The 21,369-nt window shown below is 43.4% G+C and overlaps 2 protein-coding genes across 6 annotated transcripts in view; one reads left to right on the forward strand and one right to left on the reverse strand.

Moving 5' to 3' along the window:
• Positions 1–21,369, forward strand: part of PIGF (phosphatidylinositol glycan anchor biosynthesis class F) — a 43,954-nt gene that overhangs the window by 1,282 nt on the left and 21,303 nt on the right. For 2 of the 5 annotated variants that reach the window (XM_064158371.1, XM_064158367.1), the window contains exons 1-4: positions 15,360–15,643; positions 15,782–16,032; positions 17,537–17,628; positions 18,821–18,937. In XM_064158371.1, the coding sequence (XP_064014441.1) occupies positions 15,805–16,032; positions 17,537–17,628; positions 18,821–18,937 (437 nt within the window). In that variant the 5' untranslated portion in view covers positions 15,360–15,643; positions 15,782–15,804. Of the gene's footprint in view, positions 1–15,359; positions 15,644–15,781; positions 16,033–17,536; positions 17,629–18,820; positions 18,938–21,369 lie in introns of those variants that run through there. The other 3 variants (XM_064158368.1, XM_064158369.1, XM_064158370.1) reach the window with 3 other exon arrangements.
• On the reverse strand, positions 11,895–15,327 carry CRIPT (CXXC repeat containing interactor of PDZ3 domain). The gene is made up of 5 exons (XM_064158373.1): positions 15,233–15,327; positions 14,920–14,985; positions 13,756–13,810; positions 13,018–13,121; positions 11,895–12,669 (listed from the first exon to the last, which is right to left on the reverse strand). Exons 1-5 carry the CDS (start codon positions 15,246–15,248, stop codon positions 12,605–12,607), a joined length of 306 nt encoding a protein of 101 aa, XP_064014443.1. The 5' UTR covers positions 15,249–15,327; the 3' UTR covers positions 11,895–12,604.

The following is a 21,369-nucleotide window of genomic DNA, read 5'->3' on the forward strand; positions in this document are numbered from 1 at the left end:
CCTATGAGTGAAGTAGACATCACCCTTGTTTCACAGCCTGTGATCTAATCCTTCTCACCAAAACATTCTAGCCTGCTTCAAACTAGCACAAGTAGTTCTGAAAAAGCAAGTGCAGGCAGACAGCATAAATAAAATGTATTAATTCCAAACAGAATTTCATGACGTTTGATATCAAAGTGAGTGAAGGTGCATGTTCTTCCACCACTTCTAGAAGCAGCATCACTTACATAGCAAAACTCACTTAGTGCATCAGGACTTGAAAAATCCACTTGTATTGCAGCAAAGCAAAATAGCACTTTTTCAGTTCTGGCTGCTTCCACTGCAGATCTAACATCTCTGCCCTCTGCCCAAGAGTCTGTGTGTGTGACAGAACCATGGTGGAGTTACAGTGGTAGAACTTTCCTGTGCTAGAGTGCTTCTAGGCCATAGTGGCACACAGCCACAAGATTGCCTTTGAAAGTCAGAGCAGGTGTCGGAAGTATGATCATCTGATGCTGCCTCCTTATTGCCAGGCCTTATCCCTTCTGACTGCAACTAGACAAACTCTCGCCTTCATTAAGGCAAAAGAAAAGACTTGATGGAAAATCTAAGGTAATAGCAAGGAAAAAGAGCTGGAGTAAAGAACTAACCCCTTTCATTATCCTGCTGAGGATATGTTTGCGCCTATGTAACTCCTGTCAGCAAAGGGCCCCTTTAAGGAAAAGAATGATGAGCATATGCTAGATAAATCACTAGATTTTGGAAGAGGGACTTAAAATAGTGACAGAGACCTCTGCAGAGCAACAGTGGACAATTCTGGGGAAGGTAAAGCAAGCTGACACAAGCATGGAGCCTTGTCTGGTGTCTCATCGAACAAAAATAATCCCAACATGGGACAGATCAAGGATTAAAGAACTGAGAAACCTCCATCCATCAGCAAGTCATCTCCATGTAGCTGCGCACCTAAAGATACCAAGTGCTACCCTGCTTTACTTTCATTATGGAGCAAAGCTGGAGATGAGTAGGTTCAGGCTGGACATGAGGAGGAAGTTCTTCAGCATGAGAGTGGTGAGACCCTGGAATGGGTTGCCCACGGAGCTGGTTGAGGCCCCATCCCTGGAGGTGTTTAAGGTCAGGCTGGATGGGGCTCTAGCCAGACTGATCTAGGGTAGGGTATCCCTGCCCATGGCAGGGGGATTGGAACTAGATAATCCTTGTGATCTCTTCCAACCCTGACTGTTTCTGTGATTCCTATGACCCCTGACAGTTTTGCTTGCATGTAGAATCAGTCACAGCACAGTGCTTCGGTTGTTTGCAAGCATGCTCATGATTTTACAGCACCAAAAGTTGCATCTTGCCCAAAAGAAGAGAAGGCAAAATAGCACTTTAAATAGGAAAACCTCAGGTATCAGAAGAGAAATATGCTTTTGAAATGGTGACCTGAACATCCAGCACACCTTGGTCTGGCCAGGGACTGACCTTTGAAGAAAAGGCAAGGCTGCTTAAATGACTGGAACCAAGACAGGGAGACATAGGTCCAAAGTTTTTTAATCTGGGGTAACTGAATGTGACTGGAAGTAGGAGGAGGGTGACATAAGGATATCCTAGTGCAATCACCTTGCAGAGGAAGAGCTTGGAAACTGTTAACTGTTTTCTCCTTCAGTCTTTTAGTTCCTTTTGCCTGCTCCACTGCAGCTGAGCTGTGGGAAAGACCTTGAAGCCTTTCTGCATTTTTCTGAAGCTGAGTCATCTGGGTGGATGAAATAAGAACATGTATGATGTTCTTGCCCTTGTTCTTGTGGGTGACATTAACCTGCCATACATCTGCTGGGACGTTAATACTGCAGGGAAGAGACAGTCTAGAAGGCTCCTAGAGTGTATGGAGGACAACTTCTTATCCCAGCTGTTATGTGAGTCTACCAAGGGTGCAGCCCTGCTTGACCTGCTGCTCACAAATAGAGGGGCTGGTGGGGGATGTGGAGGTTGGAGGGTGCCTGGGGTCCAGTGACCATGCAATTATAGAGTTTTCAATGTATGGTGAAACCAGGAGGGGCATCAACAGAACCTCCACACTGGACTGCTGAAGGGCAGACTTCAGCCTATTTAAGGAACTAACTCAGAAAGTTCCTTGGGAAACAGCCTTTAAAAACAAAGGGGTCCAGGAAGGTTGGACCTACTTCAAGAAAGAACTCCTGCAGGTGCAGGAGCAGCTCTGCCATTGTGCTGGAAGATGAGCTGATGAGGGAGGCAGCCAGACTGGATGGGCAAGGAGCTGCTAAAGGAATTAAAGGTAAAAAAGGGGTGTATCACCTTTGGAAAAAAAGAGAGGTATCCCAGGAAGAATTCAAGGATGTTGCTAGGTCTTGTAGGAAAAAAATGAGAGAGGCAAAAGCCCATTTGGAGCTTAGGGTGCCCCTGCTGGTAAGGAGAATAAAAAATGTTTCCATAAATACATGAATGGCAAGAGAAGGGGCAAGGACAACCTCCAGTCCTTGTTAGATAGAGAGGGGAATATAGTGACAAAGGATGAGGAAAAGGCAGAGGTACCTAACACCTTCTTTGCCTCAGTCTTTGTTAGTGGGACAGGTTGTCTCCAGGACAAGTGGCCTTCTGAGCTGGCAGATGGAGTCAGGGTCCAGTATAGCCTCCCTGTGATCCAGGAGGAAGTAGTAAGGGACCTACTGAGCCACCTGGATCCTCAGAAGTCCATGGGACCAGATGGGATCCATCCTAGGGTGCTGAGAGAGCTGGCAGATGAGCTGGGCCAAGCCACTCTCCATCATTTATCAACAGTCCTGGCTTACTGGAGAGGTCCCCGGAGACCTTGCCAGGCTGGATGGGTGGGCAGAGGGCAATGGGAAGAGATTTAACAAGGCCAAGGGCAGGGTTCTGCACTTTGGCCACAACAACTCCAAGCAGTGCTACAGGCTGGGGACAGAGTGGCTGGAGAGCAGCCAGGCAGAGAGGGACCTGGGGGTACTGGTAGATAGTAGCTGAAGATGAGGCAGCAGTGTGCCCAGGTGGCCAAGAGAGCCAATGGCATCCTGGCCTGGATCAGGAACAGTGTGGCCAGTAGGACAAGGGAGGTTATTCTGCCCCTGTACTCAGCACTGGTCAGGCCACACCTTGAGTGCTGTGTCCAGTTCTGGGCTCCTCAATTCAAGAGAGATGTTGAGGTGCTGGAAGGTGTCCAGAGAAGGGCAAAGAAGGTGGTGAGGGGCCTGGAACACAAACCCTATGAGGAGAGGCTGAGGGAGCTGGGGTTGTTCAGCCTGGAGAAGAGGAGGCTCAGGGGGGACCTCATTGCTGTCTACAACTACCTGAAGGGAGGCTGTAGCCAGGTGGGGGTTGGTCTCTTCTGCCAGGCAACCAGCAACAGAACAAGGGGACACAGTGTCAAATTGTGCCAGGGGAAGTCTAGGCTGGATGTTAGGAGGAAGTTGTTGGCAGAGAGAGTGATTGGCTTTGGAATGGGCTGCCCAGGGAGGTGGTGGAGTCACCATCCCTGGAGGTGTTCAAGCAAAGCGTGGATGAGGCACTTAGTGCCATGGTCTAGTTGATTGGCTAGGGCTGGGTGCTAGGTTGGACTGGATGCTCTTGGAGGTCTCTTCCAACCTGGTTGATTGTATGGTTCTATGATTCTATCAGTGCAGGAAGCTCAGTGTAAGGGTCTTAAGCTGACTCTGAGGGACAGATGAGGGTAGATCACTGTCAGGCTGTGACAGCCTGTGAGGAAATGGAGCCTCAGACCCTGTATCCACCAGGCACAAATAGCTCAAGCAAAGTGCCATGGGTGTGATCAGCCCCAAAGAAAGGCTTGATCCTGCCACTGGTTTCATGAGTAGATCCTTGCATTCACTAGGTCATTTAGTACAACAAAATCAGGCTGCAACAGATTTAAATGGAGTCCACAGGCAGAGGGCAGTGGGGAACAGAGACGTCAGGTGCATGCAGGTCATTTTATGTACTTTGAGGGCACAGCTCTCAAGACAACATGTCTATTACCTTTACCTCAGTGTGCTGAATGAAGAACAGAGAAGGGAATTCAGACCACCAGTGTTGTGTTTCTCTTCAGGTGACTTCTTGTCTTTCTTCTACCCCCAACTTAGTAAAAGATTCATCCTACCTAACTGATCTAAAATTTGTGCTTGGTCTGAGGTCCTTTTCGCCTCCCCTGCAGTCTGGGAAAGGAAGAACTACTTTCCAAGATACGGATTCACACCACTCCAAACGAAATGTCTTAGGGTCAAGGCACAAATCACCTCCCATAGGGGCTGCCTCTTTCTGTTGCCCAAGACAGCCTTGGGCCAGGTGTCAAATTCTTTGACAGCTTTGGGAAGGCAATCACAATCATTACCTTAATGATGGTTGAAGCTCTCTAGTTGGTCTGACTGCTTTTCCATGAATGTAGTCATCATCTGTTCTGTGCATAGCCAAATGCAGTGCATGTATGAGAGTCCATGGAGCCCCATTCAAATGCTGAATATCCTCTCTGTTCTCTGTCTTCCACAAAACTTCTGCTTCTAGCCCTAATAGCAGGCTGTCTTTCCCAGCCATTCCTGCCAATACCTCAAAACCCACCAGTTGTGTCACACTCATGGAGTCACAAGAACATGACAAAGCTATTAGTAAAAACTCTATCTCCTCTCCATGACTTCTATTTGACCTGGCGTAAACTGATAAAGGAATGTCAATATTTTTTTTACCTGACCACATTTCTCATAACATGAAGAAGGAAGTACAGTTTGCTAGCACATCAATTTTTCCCTTTAAGACTTGGCTAACAGTACTGTATTGCTCACACAGAACTTTTTGCTCAGCTGGAAAGTTCCTGAGGTACCAGAAATCAGAGACTACACTGTCTCAACTTTGTTAAAAGCCACAGAATTCTATGCTAAAACTATACATGCTTTACTGATCTTAATTAAAACAAATGTTTTGGTAGCAAACTCATGAAATCCAAACTGTTGACAGAAAAGCTTAGGCAGGCATAGAGTGCATCATCAGTAAGTTTGCAGACTACACCAAGTTAGGTGGCAGTGTTGATTTGAATGAGGGCAGAGAGGCTCTCCAGAGGGACTTGAATAGGCTAGACCAATGGGCCAACATTAATGGGATGAGTTTCAACAAGGCCAAATGTCAGGTCCTGCACTTGGGTCACAACAACCCCAAGCAGTGCTACAGGCATGGGGCAGTGTGGCTGGAGAGGTGCTTGGCAGGAAGGGACCTGGGGGTTGTAATAGACAGGAGCTGGATATGAGCCAGCAGTGTGCCCAGGTGGCCAAGAAGGCCAATGGCATCCTGGCTTGGATTAAAAATGCTGTGGCCAGCAGGAGTAGGGAGGTGATTGTCCCCTTGGACTGGGCTTTGGTGAGGCCACACCTCGAGTATTGTGTTCAGTTTTGGGCACCACAATACAAGAGAGATGTGGAGGTGCTGGAGCAGGTCCAGAGGAGGGCAACGGAGCTGGGGAAGGGCCTGGAGAATAAATCATATGAGGAGTGACTGAGGGAGTTGGGGATGGTTAGTGTGAAAGAGAGAAGGCTGAGGGCAGACCTCATTGCTATCTACAGCTACCTGAAGGGACATTGTGGAGAGGCTGGAGCTGTCTCTTCTCACAGGTAGTTGGAGACAGAACAAGAGGAAATGGCCTCAAGCTGAGACTGGGGATGTTTAGATTGGACATTAGGAAAAAGTTTTTCTTGGAGAGAGTGGTCAGGGACTGGAATGAGCTGCCCAGGGAGGTGGTGGAGTCACTGACCTTGGATGTGTTTAAGAGTTTTTTGGATGTGGTGCTTGGGGGTATGGTTTAAGGTGACTCTTGTAGAGTAGGGTTATAAGTTAGACTTGGTGATCCTGAGGGGCTTTTCCAGTCTGGATGTTGCTGTGATTCTGTGACAGCTGTGCTAGTAGATTTTTGCAGAGCAGCACATGTATCCATGTCCATATCCATTTTCATATCCACATGTGCTGCTCTATAAATATCTATAAATAAAAAAGGTGTCTGTATTTTTACATATCTATAAATAAAAAAGGTGTCTGTATATTTACATATCTATAAATAAATGTGTAACTTTCTTTCTGGCTTTGGAGAACTTCATGCAAGAACTGAAGATCTCAGGAAGCTAAATTTGGGATCCAGAGGGTGGCTGTTATGGTTGGATCCAAAGCTGCCTCTAATCTAGAAGATGTGCTTGAAGATTTATCTAACACCATGCATATTTCCAGGAAACACACTGTACTGTTTCCACTGGTGGACACACAGATTTCCATTTCTGACACTGCTGATCTATGAGTTCCACTGTAACACCATGTGAGAGACATGGGACTGAAAATCACAGGCATGGAAAGTCTTTTCTATAATTCTGGTCTAGTATACTTGGGTTTTGTAGCTGGAAAAACACAATTGTGTGAAACTAATTAGGTGATGGTTCAGAGCACCAGCAGCTTTTATTATGGCTGAAATCTCTTTGGAGTGATGGTCTGTGCTCAGTCGTCTACAGCTGGTCTATGCTTTAAAACACTAGGTGGTGCCAAGAGCCCACACATACGGAAAAGCTGAGCTAAAAACCCGTAAAATGTTCCGTTTAAAGGCAATGATGGCATAGTTTGGTCTCTCTGTAGTTCTGTGAGTTAGTTCAAAAGGTACTGTTAAAATGTTTCATTACCTAGGAAGGGACACGAGGAAAGACATTATTAATCCAAATGAACTCACAGGTAATTTAGTACTGGAGTCTGCTGAAGGATGGCAACTCAGAAATGAAGTTTTGTTGCAGGAATGTTGGCAGTATGGGCAGGTCCAGATCTACTCCAGAACCTTTCCTGCGACAGTGACTGGTACAAAGCGCTCCAAGGAAACCTCTGCTGGCTCTGTGGCAAGCAGGTAGTCAGAGTCCTACACTCAGTCTTAACCTAGTATCAAACGCTTGCAGGTTGGCTTAAGCTCCAGCATATCATAGAATCATAGAATCAACCAGGTTGGATGAGACCTCCAAAATCATCCAGTCCAACCTAGCACCCAGCCCTAGCCAGTCATCTAGACCATGGCACTAAATGCCTCACCCAGGCTTTCTTGAACACCTCCAGGGATAGCAACTCCACCACCTCCTTGGGCAGCCCATTCCAATGCCAATCACTCTCTCTGTGAAGAACTTCCTCTTAACATCCAGCCTATAGTGAAGTCAAACCTCTGTAAAAAGGTGCTTCTAATGGTTGGTCTTGCTAGATATACAAATCCCATCTGGCCTTTCTTGTAATTCAACAATGGACCCCGATTGTATGGTTAAAAGATGCAATGTCTAGTGCACTCCTGAATAGATAATTTCCTAGTTGTTCACCTGATAGTCATATCTGTGCTAGAATGTTTTGGTAAGAAGAACTAGATTACAGGCTGTGAAAGGAAAACAATGGTGATGTCTACTTCACTCACAGGCTTGCTGAGATGTATAGGAAGAAGAAATAAAAACACAGATAACCACTCTCACTTGGGCTGCTGGCTGAGCTGCATCTCTTTAACCTCACCCTTCATTTTGGACAAACCCACTTTGCTTCCTAACTCCCTGGCCAAACCTCCATTCTTCCTTGGGACTGGGGTAAGGTTGAGAGGGGTAGGGGAAGGTGAAGGGGCAGTTGGGAGCCCCTCCTGGGGACTCAGGTTTCTGGAAGGGTTGTTGTGTTTCTGTATTACCTTTTACCTTGTCTAATTCTGTCTATAACTGTATATACTGCAACTATCTTCTTGTATCTTGTGCTAGCTGTAAATATAAGCTTCATTCATATTTCCAGAGCTGGCTGAGTCTAGTCTGGGTGATTTCCAAAGTGTGGGGGGGCAGGGAACACCCAAAACACCACAATATCAGTATCACTCTATGAACAGACTCTATGGAATTAGAAACAAATTGTTGTAACTTTAAATACAAAATGTGTAATATCTACTCTTTGCTGTGTTACTGAAACATTCAGGGGAAAAAAAACCATCTGTAGCCATTCTGCAGTCCATACTTTCCTGAGGCAGTTTGTATGAGACTGTTATCTGTGAGATTTATAGTACTGATAGTTTTCAGGAAGACTACTTTAAGTTTGTAGCAAGAAAGGATGGAAAAGTAAAGGAGTATTTCACACTTCATTAGCATTTTTATTCAGATACTCAGTTGTTTCATGTTATTGATGTTGTTCTCTTTTCCCAGTCCAGATTTTTCTGTTTGTACACAGTTTGAGTTCTGCAAGAAGAATCATTTCAGTCTGCTAAGTATATGCAAGAGGGTGCAATTATCTGGGTTCTGGGAGAAGAGCTTAGTTTATGTAGTTATTTTTCAGTACAGGTGCTAGATCCTGGTCCTGTGATCAGAATCACAGGATCACAGGATGTCAGGGGTTGGAAAGGACCCAAAGAGATCATTAAGTCCAACTCCCCTGCCACAGCAGGACCATACAATCTAGCTCAAGTCACAGAGGAATGCATCCAGATGGGCTCTCCTACCTTCCAACAGATCAACACCTGCTCCTAGCTTGGTGTCATCTCCAAACTTACTGATGCTGGCCTCAATCCCCTTGTCCAGATCATCAGTAAAGATGTTGAACAGATCCTCAGCTAGAAGATTATAGGAACAAAGAATATTTATTTTAAAGTACAGAAAACTACCTGAACAAAACCCAGTAAACCCAGTAAATTAATAGGAGGAAAGCATACTCTAAGTCTATTAGGACAAATGGCATTTTGCCTGGAATGAGTCATGGAGAGCATTATATTCTATGACTAAGGCTATTGCTAGTCAAGAAGGAAGAGGAAGCAGAAAGCTGGAGAATAAATTGTAGGAAGAAATAAGTTGGAACACATCAAAATGATAGCAGTGCTGCATGAAGAACTACTTTAAGACTAAAAGCTAAATTGTACCTTATCACTTTGAAAGCCATTTAGGTTTAAAGGCTCAAGGATTCTGCTGAATGCTGAATCAGATCTCAAAGCCTGGCATACAGCTCACTGAGATCATGGAACAATGCATTCTCCGTCCAGGAGACCTGGCTCTGGAAAGAATTTTCAGTTAAAGATTGAATGAATCATGGTCTGAGCTCTTATGAGTCATTGCAAAACCTTCATTAACAACTGTAGAGCCAAATAAATATTTAAGGACACTAAATAAACTCGCATCTGTCCAGCAGAGCAGTGAAGGCTTAGCAGAAACAGCCTGGTCCAGAAAAAGAGCTTTGAAGAAAGTAAAACGTGAGAAAAGGGAGAAACTGAAAACATTCTTCACTGCTTCTATAAAGAATCCCCCCAGCATTACTGGTGCTATTGCCATCTTCTCTGGTCATATATGGATATTTTATTGGTAATTAAGACATTTTGGCAAGATGATGATGCTGTCCTCTGTCACCAAACACACAGTACTTGTTTCCATGTGCTCTGTTTTTTGGTGCACTAGGGTCATTCAGTGGGTGGAAGTTGAGGCATAGGATGTTTCATTTAAACATGAGGTTTTTTTTTTTTCACTTGGAGGGTGACAGAACAGTGGAACAGGCTGCCCAGTGGGGTTGTAGAGTCTCCCTCTCTGGAGATATTCCTGTGTGATCTGGTTTAGGTGATCCTGCTCTGCAGGAGGATTGGACTGGATGATCTTTCAAGGTCCCTTCCAGCTCCTGACACTTTGTGCTTCTGTGATTAACATTCTGTGACTCAGACCTCATCTGCACTGGAAGCATATGGTATCACTGCAATAATCACCAGTAACTGTTCAAAAGGACACCAGAAACACAAAAGCATGTCAGGAGTTGCATGGAGAACGCTGTGGGCATATCTGAGTGACAGCAGGACAAGGCAGACAAACTACCAGTGCACAAAAATTGCATTTTATCTGTGTCCAGTGTCCAGTTCTGTGCTCCTCAATTCAAGAGAGATGTTGAGGTGCTGGAATGTGTCCAGAGAAGGGTGACAAAGCTGGTGAGGGGCCTGGAACACAAACCCTATGAGGAGAGGCTGAGGGAGCTGGGGGTGTGCAGCCTGGAGGAGGCCCAGGGGGAACCTCACTGCTGTCTACAACTATCTGAAGGGAGGTTGTAGCCAGGTGGGGGTTGGTCTCTTCTGCCAGGCAACCAGCAACAGAACAAGGGGACACAGTCTCAAGTTGTGCTGGAGGAGGTCTAGGCTGGATGTTAGGAGGAAGTTGTTGGCAGAGAGAGTGATTGGCATTGGAATGGGCTGCCCAGGGAGGTGGTGGAGTTGCCATCCCTGGAGGTGTTCACGAAAGGGCTGGATGAGGCACTTAGTGCCATGGTCTCATTGACTGGCTAGTGCTGGGTGCTAGGTTGGACTGGATGATCTTGGAGGTCTCTTCCACCCTGGCTGATTCTGTGATTCTATGATTCCATGGGTCTCTAAAGAAATGCTTGGAAAACAGACTTTTCTGAAAGTTGACTGTTACATCACAAATTTGACAGATCTCAGGAACTAAACCTCTCAATGCCAAGAAGGCCTGAGAGCTACCAATGGAAGACCCCAAGCACATACAAAAACAAACCTCTGCTCACATGCACAATTAAAAGGAAAACCCAAAACAACCACCTTCTCCCAACAAAAACCCATTCTAACATGCAAAAGCAGCTGGCCAGTAACAGGATATAGGTACCTAAGAGCTATAGTCACAAAATAATTATAAACAAAAGATCACATAATTTAAGTTGGTGCTGTTCCTACATCAGTTACAAAATGAGGTAAGAGTTCGTTCAGCACTGATAATTAGAGGGTGCAGTAAACAAACAATGCCCACCATGTATTCTAGAGTTACAAAGTCAGGCTTTTGAAACACAGAGACTGGCAAGGTATTAAAAGACACAAAAATCAGTATTATTCACAAAACACCAAAAATTAATCAATCTTCTACAATAGGTGAAGGGGTCAGAGAATATACCATCTGAAGTCACCACACTCTCTGCTGACAAGCATTTGCTGCAAAGCTTGAAGCCAGTTACAGACTCGTTCTTTCTTTTCACCCATACGAAGGGCATACCATAGAGATGTATGCTAATATTGGAATTCCTTGATATGTTTGGAAGCAAGTGACTGATGTTGTGTGAAAATAACTTTGCAGGCTGCCAGCTATCTCCAGCTAGCTAATCCATATACTTACATTAAATTGTTAAAGGAGGTGAAGCTTTTAAAATGAAAAGCAGCAGCGTTCTTCTCTTCTGGGGGACCCAGCTAATTCCATTACCTTGACAAAGCTTCCTAGTAAACAAACACTTAAAAAAATTACTATTTTAACAACTGCAGGATGTCAACACATTTGGAATAAGAAATTCTGGTAACAAATGCTTAATAATGGATAGTTAAGGGTGACAGGAAGCATAGGCAACTGCCTTTAGAGGCTATGTACAATACAACCACGGTGTGGGAGGAGTTAAAAGCAAAAGGATTAAATATACCCCCAGTATTCTGTATCTTCTTCCAGTAATGCATACAAAGAATAGTGATTTTTCAGTTTCGGTTGTAGCCATGCAGTTGTCTCAATAGTAATGAGAACAAAGGTAAACCTAAATCAATTCATAGGGAAATTCCCACTGATAGTTCTGCAACAGTTGAAAGCAAGTTGCAACAGCACATGTGATTGCCAAGAGGGAGGCAGTCAACAAGTTAAGTCTCTTTGAAAACTAAGTGAACACTTAGTACTCCAAACCAGAAATTGCTTTATGTAGAAACTAACCAAAAGGCAAAAGTGCAAAGCCACACTCATCCTCTCATGCTCTGAGAGGCTTTCTTGAAGTCTTTTATCAAACCAGTGCAGAACAGCAGGCTGTGTGTTCTGATCTTTCAAATCTGACATGCATATAAGCAACTGCATCATAGAATTCAATAGTCAGTTTCAAACGAAGCATTTAAAAAGCCAGACTAACTTAGGAAATGATGAGACTGAGATCTGACATTAGAAATTGATGTTCAGTATTTTATTGCCTTGGGCCACTAGATGCCATATGTAAAACCTCTTTAAAGGTTGACAGGAGAAGAGCTAATCAGTCTTACTGCCAAAGTAAGAATTGGCAGAACAACACACTACATTTCAGTAGTTTAACAGTTTTTGATTTAACTAACTCTACTGTAGGCAGAACAAAACTCATCAGGACAAATAATGAATTAAAATTAAGTGACTAAAATCTGAGGAACACAGTACTTAGAGGGGAAGACATAATAGTTTGGGGTGAGAGTCATAAATACCTCTAAGCATAGAACTAAATATACTACTTCAATGAGGTGATACAAGCTCCTATTTAAATAACATTTTACAGATGTATAATTGGACAGGCAGGAAGACTCCAGATATCGTGAAAGAATGAAGTCTTTATCTCAAAGGTCTGTGTGATGATGGTAATATAGTTTCAGCCTTTCCTCTAGGATCTTCTCTTTCATTTTGAACTGCATCAGTTGCTGCAAACCACTATCTTTAAAGACTAGTTAACATTAGTGCTGTAATAACAAAAATCAAATATTAAGTATATTTTTAGGCTGCCTCAATCTCTCATCTCATTCCAAATAAATGTTATTATCTTTCAGAATGTAATATTCACAAACATAGAGAAAAAGATGCTGTACAGAAGACAAAAAAGTTACAGTTTATAAAATGATTAGCCAATACAATCAGACAGAAGTTTGCTTGTAGTTCTTCGTGTCCAAGACCTTCTTGCCACACATTGAGCAGATTCCTGTGAGCACACAAAAGGTGTGTAAATTATCTTTAAATCATTTACATCTTTCTTCAAAAACAGCTGCTGTGTTTTTGTAAATATCACCTTCTAAAACTGTGTACATGAGCTCCCACAGACAATCTGTGTATTTTTGGATCAGGTATTGCATATTCAGAAGTAATTAATAAGACACCCAACATAAATCAGCATTTGCAGCATATGTGTAATGCTGCCACTTAAAAAAAAAGTAGTTGAAGGCAGCAATTAAATCTCATCTTAGCTTTTTTTTTGTACAGGGAAACAAGTCTCATATTTCCATTAGCTTTCTAATTTCAAACCAATTTGGAGTCATTTGGTGAAACTCACCTTTTTTATAGGCACATCCTTGACAGTAGTGAGACCCTGGTTGATGGACAGAACTCTTACAAATCCGACATATTGCAAATTTATTCTTTCCATATGGATCAAATCTGTGAAAAAGACAAAGTGCTTCATTTATATAGCCTGGAATAAAGCATTTCTTCTGCCTCATCCTACAAAGTCTTATGCCAGAGGGCACATCAAACTCTATCAAAAACTAGTTTAAAAAAGGGACACAGAAAGATTATTTTTAATAGACTGCCAAAAGTCTAGAGAAAAGCTCCCAGTTCCTCTATTAACAGTTATTTCTTTCATTATGGACAAAAGCTTACCAAAAGCAAAACTAAAAACGTGTCTTTAGATTAAGATACCAGTTTGCTTTGAAACTAATACGTTCCAGCAGTGTCTTGCCCCCTTGCAAAACAGGCATTAAAGAAATTAAGAGATTGTATGGCAATCTTAGTACAGAAAATAAGCCCTCCTGGCTACTCTCCTAACAAAAGCATAACAGCCTAGCAGTTTTGGTGATCATTACAGTTAAATGGTTGCCCATGTTCTATGATTCAGCAGAAAGCAGCCATGAAAATACATATGGACATACTTCCACCAAATAGTTAAAAAGTCATAGTCCTCATAAATTTTAGAAGAAGTGTAGTTTTGAGCAGTTTCCCACGTGTGCAGGAAATTGGTCTCAGTTGCAACAAAGTGATTTTTCTTTGGCCAAAAGCAGCATCAAATACTAACCTTGCCTTCTTTGAGGTCAGTGCCTTGTTTTCGTTTAACTTGCGGCCACCACTTTCTGCAAAAAGAACAAACCTGTAAACAAACACATCTCCAAGTTCCATGTGCACTTGAAAAGCTTAGGTTACAGGTTTGACACATATGCAAGCAAAGTCATAACAAGAGATAATACATGCAGCAGATTATGAAAGCACAGGACAACAGAATACTTTACGATGTGCCCTGTTTCTTTATTACCATTCTAAACAACATGAAAAAAAAAAACCAAGAAACAAGCTAAACACTGAAGAACTCAGGGTAAAAAAACAAATCCCAATGCATTAAATTAGCACTGTAGCGAAACTACAGGAGTTAAAAATTAAAGGGATTAATTGTTTCAAATTTTAGCCTTATCACAGGCTCACAGGATGTCAGGGGTTGGAAGGGACCCAAAGAGATCATCCAGTCCAACCCCTCTGCCACAGCAGGATCATACAATCTAGCTCAGGTCACAGAGGAATGCATCCAGACAGGCCTTGAAAATCTCCAGAGAAGGAGACTCCACAACCTCTCTGGAAGCTTGTGCCAGTGCTCTGGGACCCTTACAGTAAAGAAGTTCCCCCTTGTGTTGAGGTGAAACCTCCTGTGCTGCAGCTTCCATCCATCGCTCCTTGTCCTATCCCAGGGGGCAAGTGAGCAGAGCCTGTCCCATCAACTCCTGACACCCAGCATTTATTAAATCCCCTCTCAGTCTTCTCTTCTGCAGACTAAAAAGCCCTAGGACCCTCAGCCTCTCCTCATCAGGCAGTGCTCCAGTACCCTAATCATCAGTGCAGCCCTCTGCTGGACCATCTCCAGCAGATCCCTGTCCCTCTTAAACTGGGGAGCCCAAACCCGAACGCAGTACTCGAGATGCGGTCTCACCAGGGCAGAGGAGAGGGGGAGGAGAACCTCCCCTGATCTGCCGGACACACTCTTCCTAATATACCCCAGGACCCCCTTCGCCCTCTTGGCCACAAGGGCACATTGCTGTGCCATGGGTAACTTGTTATCCAGGTCCCTCTCCACAGGGCTGCTCTCTAGCAGATCACCTCCCAGCTTGAGCTATCTTATGATCATAAGACAGCTCAAGTGCCCAACTGGCTCTAAGGTAGCGGAAAGACAAGTGTCAAACCTCCCCAGGATTACCTGTAGTGTTCCTTGCACCATCTTTCCACGTATCGGGAGTGATTACCGTACCGAGTTTCTTCTCACCTACATGAGGAAACGTTCCAAAGGAAAAAAATAAAGTTATACTGCGGTAACACTCACAAGCACTGCCTGCGGGAGCACAACAGCTCACACACAGCCGCCCCCGGAACCGCAAACTGCAGCCCACCCTGCACTGTCCGAAACCCCTGAGTACTGCTCCTCAGCGCACAGAACGCCCGGAGCCCCGAGGGCAGGCTCTAGCGACACGGCCCGAGCCCGCCGCTCGCTGCCCCGGGCAGACAGCACTTACACTTGTCGCACACCATGGCGGACCCCGCCACAACAAACAGCTGCCTCCGCCTCCGCCCGGAACTGACGCGCGGCGCCCGCCGCTTTCCGCCGCCGCTTTCCGCTGCCGGAGGTCGCGCGCGCACGGCGGCCTCGGGACCCTGCCGCGAGCGGCGGAGCGGCCCCGCGGCGCCTCCCCCCTCACTGCGCGGGACGCGGGCTGCCGGGCCAGGCCTGGCCGGAGGCGGCCCCGCCGCTGCCTCCCGGCCGAAGCGGGAGCGGCTGGGAAGGCTCGGGCGCGGAAGGGTCTGCGGCAGCTCTCTGTGTCAGGAAGCGCGCCCGCCGGGGTGAGGGACGCTGGTGCAGGGGCCGCTGTGAGCCCTCGTCTTTCTCGGCTCCCTGAAGCCAGCGCTGTTGAGTCCCCGGGCTGGGGGTTAGTTTTTAAGTGAATGACATTTTTCCGCCCCCAAATCATCTTTTTTTACTCCCAAACTATTTTGATTGGGAAGAATTTTACTGTGTAAGGCTTGTGCCGCTTGTAAGTAACAGGGCACGACTTGCTGTCTTGCAGGTGGCCAGTTACTAGAGAACAGGATGGGAGAAGCAGAGACAAGGAGACTCTCGGCTGCCAACCTCCTCTGTGCCTTTTCGATTATTCTGACAGCGATTGTTCCAGCTTTCATCTGGGAAGGATTCACAGTTTTTGGAGCACACCTTTCGTGGCTGTGTATTTGTTCTGTTTGTGTTAGTATCGTTAACATAATCTTGAGCCTAGTCCTTAAACCAAATCAGTCTGCTAAGAGAAGTTCGTTTACTCACAAGGTAAGATTCTTACTCTTAAATTGATGGCAGACAGTACGTTGGGGAGGCAAATTCTTTCACTGAAATAATCAGTTGAGAGAGAAGGCAATTTTTGGTGGTGAATTCTAGCCTCCTAGGAATGAGCCAGGTGTAGCACCTCGTGAAATGAGATCTCCAATATTGTTGTGATGTTACACTTTCTCTGCCTATATATACTCTGTTCAGGTGAGCAATTCTGTGCTTTTCCTGTCAATATGTTTTTATTCGTAGTCCCTGATGTTGGTCTGCCAACAATTTGTGTGGTGGCAGAAATCAAATGAGCACAGAACTTATGCCATACTCCTGGCTTGACCTTCAGAGCTGGGAATTGTTAGGTATAGTAATATTAAATGCAGTGATTCTATAGAATCTATAGATTCTATAGAATCACTGCATTTAATATTACTATACCCAGCAATTAATCAATACTCTTCTCATTTCTGGTCATAATGTTTTAGTAACTTTAAAGGAAGAGAAATCGTTCTTAGATTAAGACAGAGAGACCAACTTATTACAATTTAAGCAGAGCTGATAGTTTAAAACAAAAAGGTGGAACAGTATTTAAAATAGTAACAGTTCCTTAAATAACCATTCAAGAATCTGAATCCTGGAGAATTTTTTTTGGCTGCTGTTTGTAAGAGATTGAAAGTATGAATCTCAACAAAGTAGATTCCAGCTGTTAATTCAGAGCAGCACACAACTTGTTCAGGAGTAGAGGAACGCACGGCAGTGTTTTGAAGTCTGGTGGATAGTCATACGCTTCAAACTTGCTGGGTCAGACAAGATTTAGTGCCTGCATTTATTGATTCTTAAACGTTTAGATAAGCATCCCTGAAAGCAGTGTCTCTGTATGTAAAGATTCTGTCTCGTTTTGCTGGGGCTATATGAAATACACAAAATGACTATGGAAAAAATAGCATTTTAACCACATGTGACTACTAAAAAAGCATTCACGTGGAATTATGGATTTCAGTTGGTGACCTGGTAAGAACAGACCTAACCAGAAGTGTACTATTAAGTGGCAGTGCTTCTATATGATCTAGTTAGTGGCCAGAAAACAGTGTTTAAATCCATTAAAAAAATTGTATGTATCTTGCAGAGTAGTAGAAGGTCATGGACGTTGCTCAAATTGATGTAGAATATAAGATGCCACATTTAAAGTGGTTTTTACTTCACATAAGTATTATATTTGATTCTGAATGTCTTTGTTTCTTTTTCATAACACATAGGTGTTTGCTTTGAAATATTTTTTTTTCATTCAGATATACAAGAGACATGTTACAAAAAAATCTTATAACTTTTAACTATCTGAAGTATTAAACATTGGGAGAAAACTGTTTTGAATATGCCATGCTGTTATCATACTGTATTGTAGCTGAAATGAAATACGTAGAGCACAGTGCTACTGATAAGATACAAACTACATGTTACTTATGTTCTTGATTCTTTTGCAACTTTGTCCTGATATTTTACTGCTCTTTTGTAGATATCCAGATTTCTAAAATGCTGTATATACTTTTTCATGTCTTGCATACTGTTTCATGCGATTATTGTTCTTTATGGAGCACCTCTCATAGAGTAAGTCAGAAGACCCTGTCTTTCTCTAAATGTTTTAAGGGGGAGTTCTCCTTGCAAATACTGGTATAAGTACTTGTGTGTTTTCTGGTACATTGGAAGTTATGGAGAAAGCTCCTGGCTTTGGGAAGAAGGGTGTCTGGTTTGGGGTTTATTTTTTTTTCTGCATTTTGATGGGTTTGGGTTGTTTTATTTGTTGTTTTGGGTTTTGTTTTTCATTTGTCTTAGAAGCTGGCTCTTACAGTTTCTGTATATTTGAAAATGTGTTTTCTAGACAGTCACAAGTCCTTTTACTTTAATATTAATGTCAAACATATGGGTACAAGCATTTTTCCAAGTTTTGTTGAGTCATTTTCATAGAATCAGTCAGAGTTGGAAGGGACCACAAGGATCATCTAGTTTCAACCCCCCTGCCATGGACAGGGACACCTCACACTACATCAGGCTGTCTAGAGCCTCATCTAGCCTGGCTTTAAACACTTCCAGGGATGGGGCTTCCACCACCTCCCTGGGCAACCCATTCCAGGGTATCACCACCCTCATGCTGAAAAACTTCTTCCTAACATCCACTCTGAATCTACCCATTTCTATCTTTGTTCCATTCCCCCCAGTCCTATCACTACCTGACAGCCTAAAGAGAAATCCCTTTCCAGCTTTCTTGTAGGCCTTCTTAAGATTCTGAAATGGGCATCTTGAATGTCTTTTGTCATTTTGATGTCAGCCTTTTAGGTTTTGAGATTGGTTTTAAAAGTTGAAAAAAAGGCTTGAAGCAGCTGAATTTCTGAGATATACTAAGTTACCAATAATGACATTTCATAGTTTCATAGTTGCTTCCCCAACATGAAGCTAAAAAAATAATGGAATAAAGTAGTAAACATCCAGGCATACTTCAGTTCAGAACTAATGTTTATATGATGTACACATGTTGGGTTTTTAAATCTTGCAAGTACCAAGCCTTTAAAATAATTACCGCTTTTCAGTATTTGTTCAGATAGCAAATAGGCACCAGAATTCTTTCAGATTTTTCTTCACTCTTCTAGATGAAGAAGAAAATATTCTTCCTCATGAGGTTTAAGAAAGAATGCATGCCCTCATGAGTTGACTTAGAGCATTGTTGGGTTTTTTTCCTAAGTATTGGAACTCTTAGAAATTGACTAACTACCTCACTTAATTTTGTGATGTTCCTTATTTGTAGGTCAGTGACTGAGACGTTTTTGTTTGCAGTCCTCCTGTCCAGCTTTAGTACACTACAATGCTTGTGTATGCTGGGACCAAACATACAGGCATGGATACGAGTATTTTGTAAAAATGGGTAAGTTCTACTCTAATTTCACCCACAATACAAATGGACAGAATTGATATAAATAGTAAATAATGGAAGTTGTTGTAAAGAAAGCAGAACTTATTGAACTATGGGTGGCTTTCATATTTGTAATTAGAGACTTATGAAGACTTTTCTGGCAAAGAAAATTACTTATTTTGAAGACACTGATTAAGAAAACTAACTTTAATATATATCCAAACTAAATCTACTTTATATGTGTTTCCACATTTTGCTTTTGTAAGTGCATTATTCAGTCCATTACGATGATTGTCAAGTAAAGGAGCAGACCCAAGACAGAGCAATACAGGTTGAATCTTGCACATGCTGGGCCCAGTCCTGTTCAGTATCTTTGTTGATGACCTGGATGAGGGGATCGAGTCCAGCATCAATAAGTTTGCACATGACACCAAGTTAAGAGCAGGTGTTGATCTGTTGGAGGGTAGGAGAGCCCTGCAGAGGGACCTAGGCAGGCTGGATGGGTGGGCAGAGGCCAATGGGAGGAGATTTAACAAGGCCAAGTGCAGGGTTCTATACTTTGGCCACAACAACCCCAAGCAGTACCTTGAGTGCTGTGTCCACTTCTGTGCTCCTCAGTTCAGGAGAGATGTTGAGTTACAGGAACATGTCCAGAGAAGGGCAACAAAGCTGGTGAGGGGCCTGGAACACAAACACTATGAGGAGAGGCTGAGGGAGCTGTGGTTGTTCAGCCTGGAGAAGAGAAGGCTCAGGCGGGACCTCATTGCTGTCTACAAATACCTGAAGGGAGGTTGAGGCCAGGTAGGGATTGGTCTTCTCCGTGACCCAGCAATAGAACAAGGGGACACAGTCTCAAGTTGTGCTGGGGGAAGTATAGGCTGGATGTTAGGAGGAAGTTGTTGGCAGAGAGAGTGATTGGCATTGGAATGGGCTGCCCAGGGAGGTGGTGGAGTCACCGTTCCTGGAGGTGTTCAAGCAAAGCGTGGATGAGGCATTTAGTGCCATGGCCTAGTTGATTGGCTAGGGCTGAGTGATAGATTGGGCTGGATGATCTTTCAACCTGGTTGATTCTATGATTCATAAACACAGCTTTCAAGCAGGCATTAGAAGCCAAAGCAAACACTATTTTAACAGTATTTTTGACTTGAATGTAATGGTGAAAATTACACATCATTTACTGTGGCCTTTAGAAAGTAATATTTACTTGTGCTCTCTTTCACATTTCAAGGAAAGATATTTTCAGTGTCAGAATTTTCAAGCCACCTTTTGTTTTTTTTTAAGAGTATGTTTAAGTTAGCCTTTTTACATCACTTTCACCTCAGTGACAGTCATGACTTTATTGTGTATCAAGGGTAATACATTTTTCAGAAGAAGTATTTCTCATTTACCTTGTTTCACTCACTAACAGGACTGCTGAAAGACTGGGATGCTGAAACATAAGCCCCATACATGTATGAGATTGAATAAGTTATGTTCTTTCACTTCCCTGTAATAGTTCATGACATTGAAGTTTCACTGCAAAAGAAAGCAAAAAGTTGTATAACACTCCATACCTATGGAGTTATAGTTTGGTTTAAATTTCTGCAGAGGAGGACAAAAGTAGTCTTGTTATAGTAGTTTTGATTGATGACTTTTGGATTATCTCCATCCTCAGTTAACAGAAAAATATCTTTAATCCTCATTCAAATCAGTTATTCATATTTATTTGCTTTTAATGAAGGGGTTGAATGCCTTTGAAAAAACCAGAGTTGTTTAGCCAAAACAAATAATTCCTGATTCACATAGTCATCTTTGGAGATTTTACAACTGGAAATAATAGTTGAATTGTAATAACAGATGTTTGACAGCAGCCTGTGTCAGATTAGATTTTGAATTCCTGTCAATTTATTTATTTTCTAGTCTGGATCTTAAATGTTATGTCATATAAGTCCTTATTGCTAGTGAGCCATGTGACAACTGAACAAAATGTCTAGTTAATAATTTAATAGAATAGAATCAACCAGATTGGAAGAGACCTGCAAGCTCATCCAGTCCAACCTAGCACCCAGCCCTAGCCAGTCAACCAGACCATGGCACTAAGTGCCTCATCCAGGCTTTTCTTGAACACCTCCAGGGACAGTGACTCCACCACCTCCTTGGGCAGCCCATTCCAATGCCAATCACTCTCTCTGCCAACAACTTCCTCCTAACATCCAGCCTATGCTTTTCCTGGCACAACTTGAGACTCTGTCCCCTTGTTCTGTTGCTGGTTGTCTGTGAGAAGACCAATCCCTGCCTGGCTACAATCTGCCTTCAGGTATTTGTAGACAGCAATGAGGTCTGCCATGAGCCTCCTCTTCTGCAGGCTGCACACCCCCAGCTCCCTCACCCTCTCCTCGTAGGGTTTGTGTTCCAGGCCTCTCACCAGCTTTGTTGCCCTTCTCTGGACACCTTCCAGCACCTCA

This window comes from Pogoniulus pusillus, chromosome 18, assembly GCF_015220805.1.
Source record: "Pogoniulus pusillus isolate bPogPus1 chromosome 18, bPogPus1.pri, whole genome shotgun sequence".
Lineage (NCBI taxonomy): Eukaryota > Metazoa > Chordata > Aves > Piciformes > Lybiidae > Pogoniulus > Pogoniulus pusillus.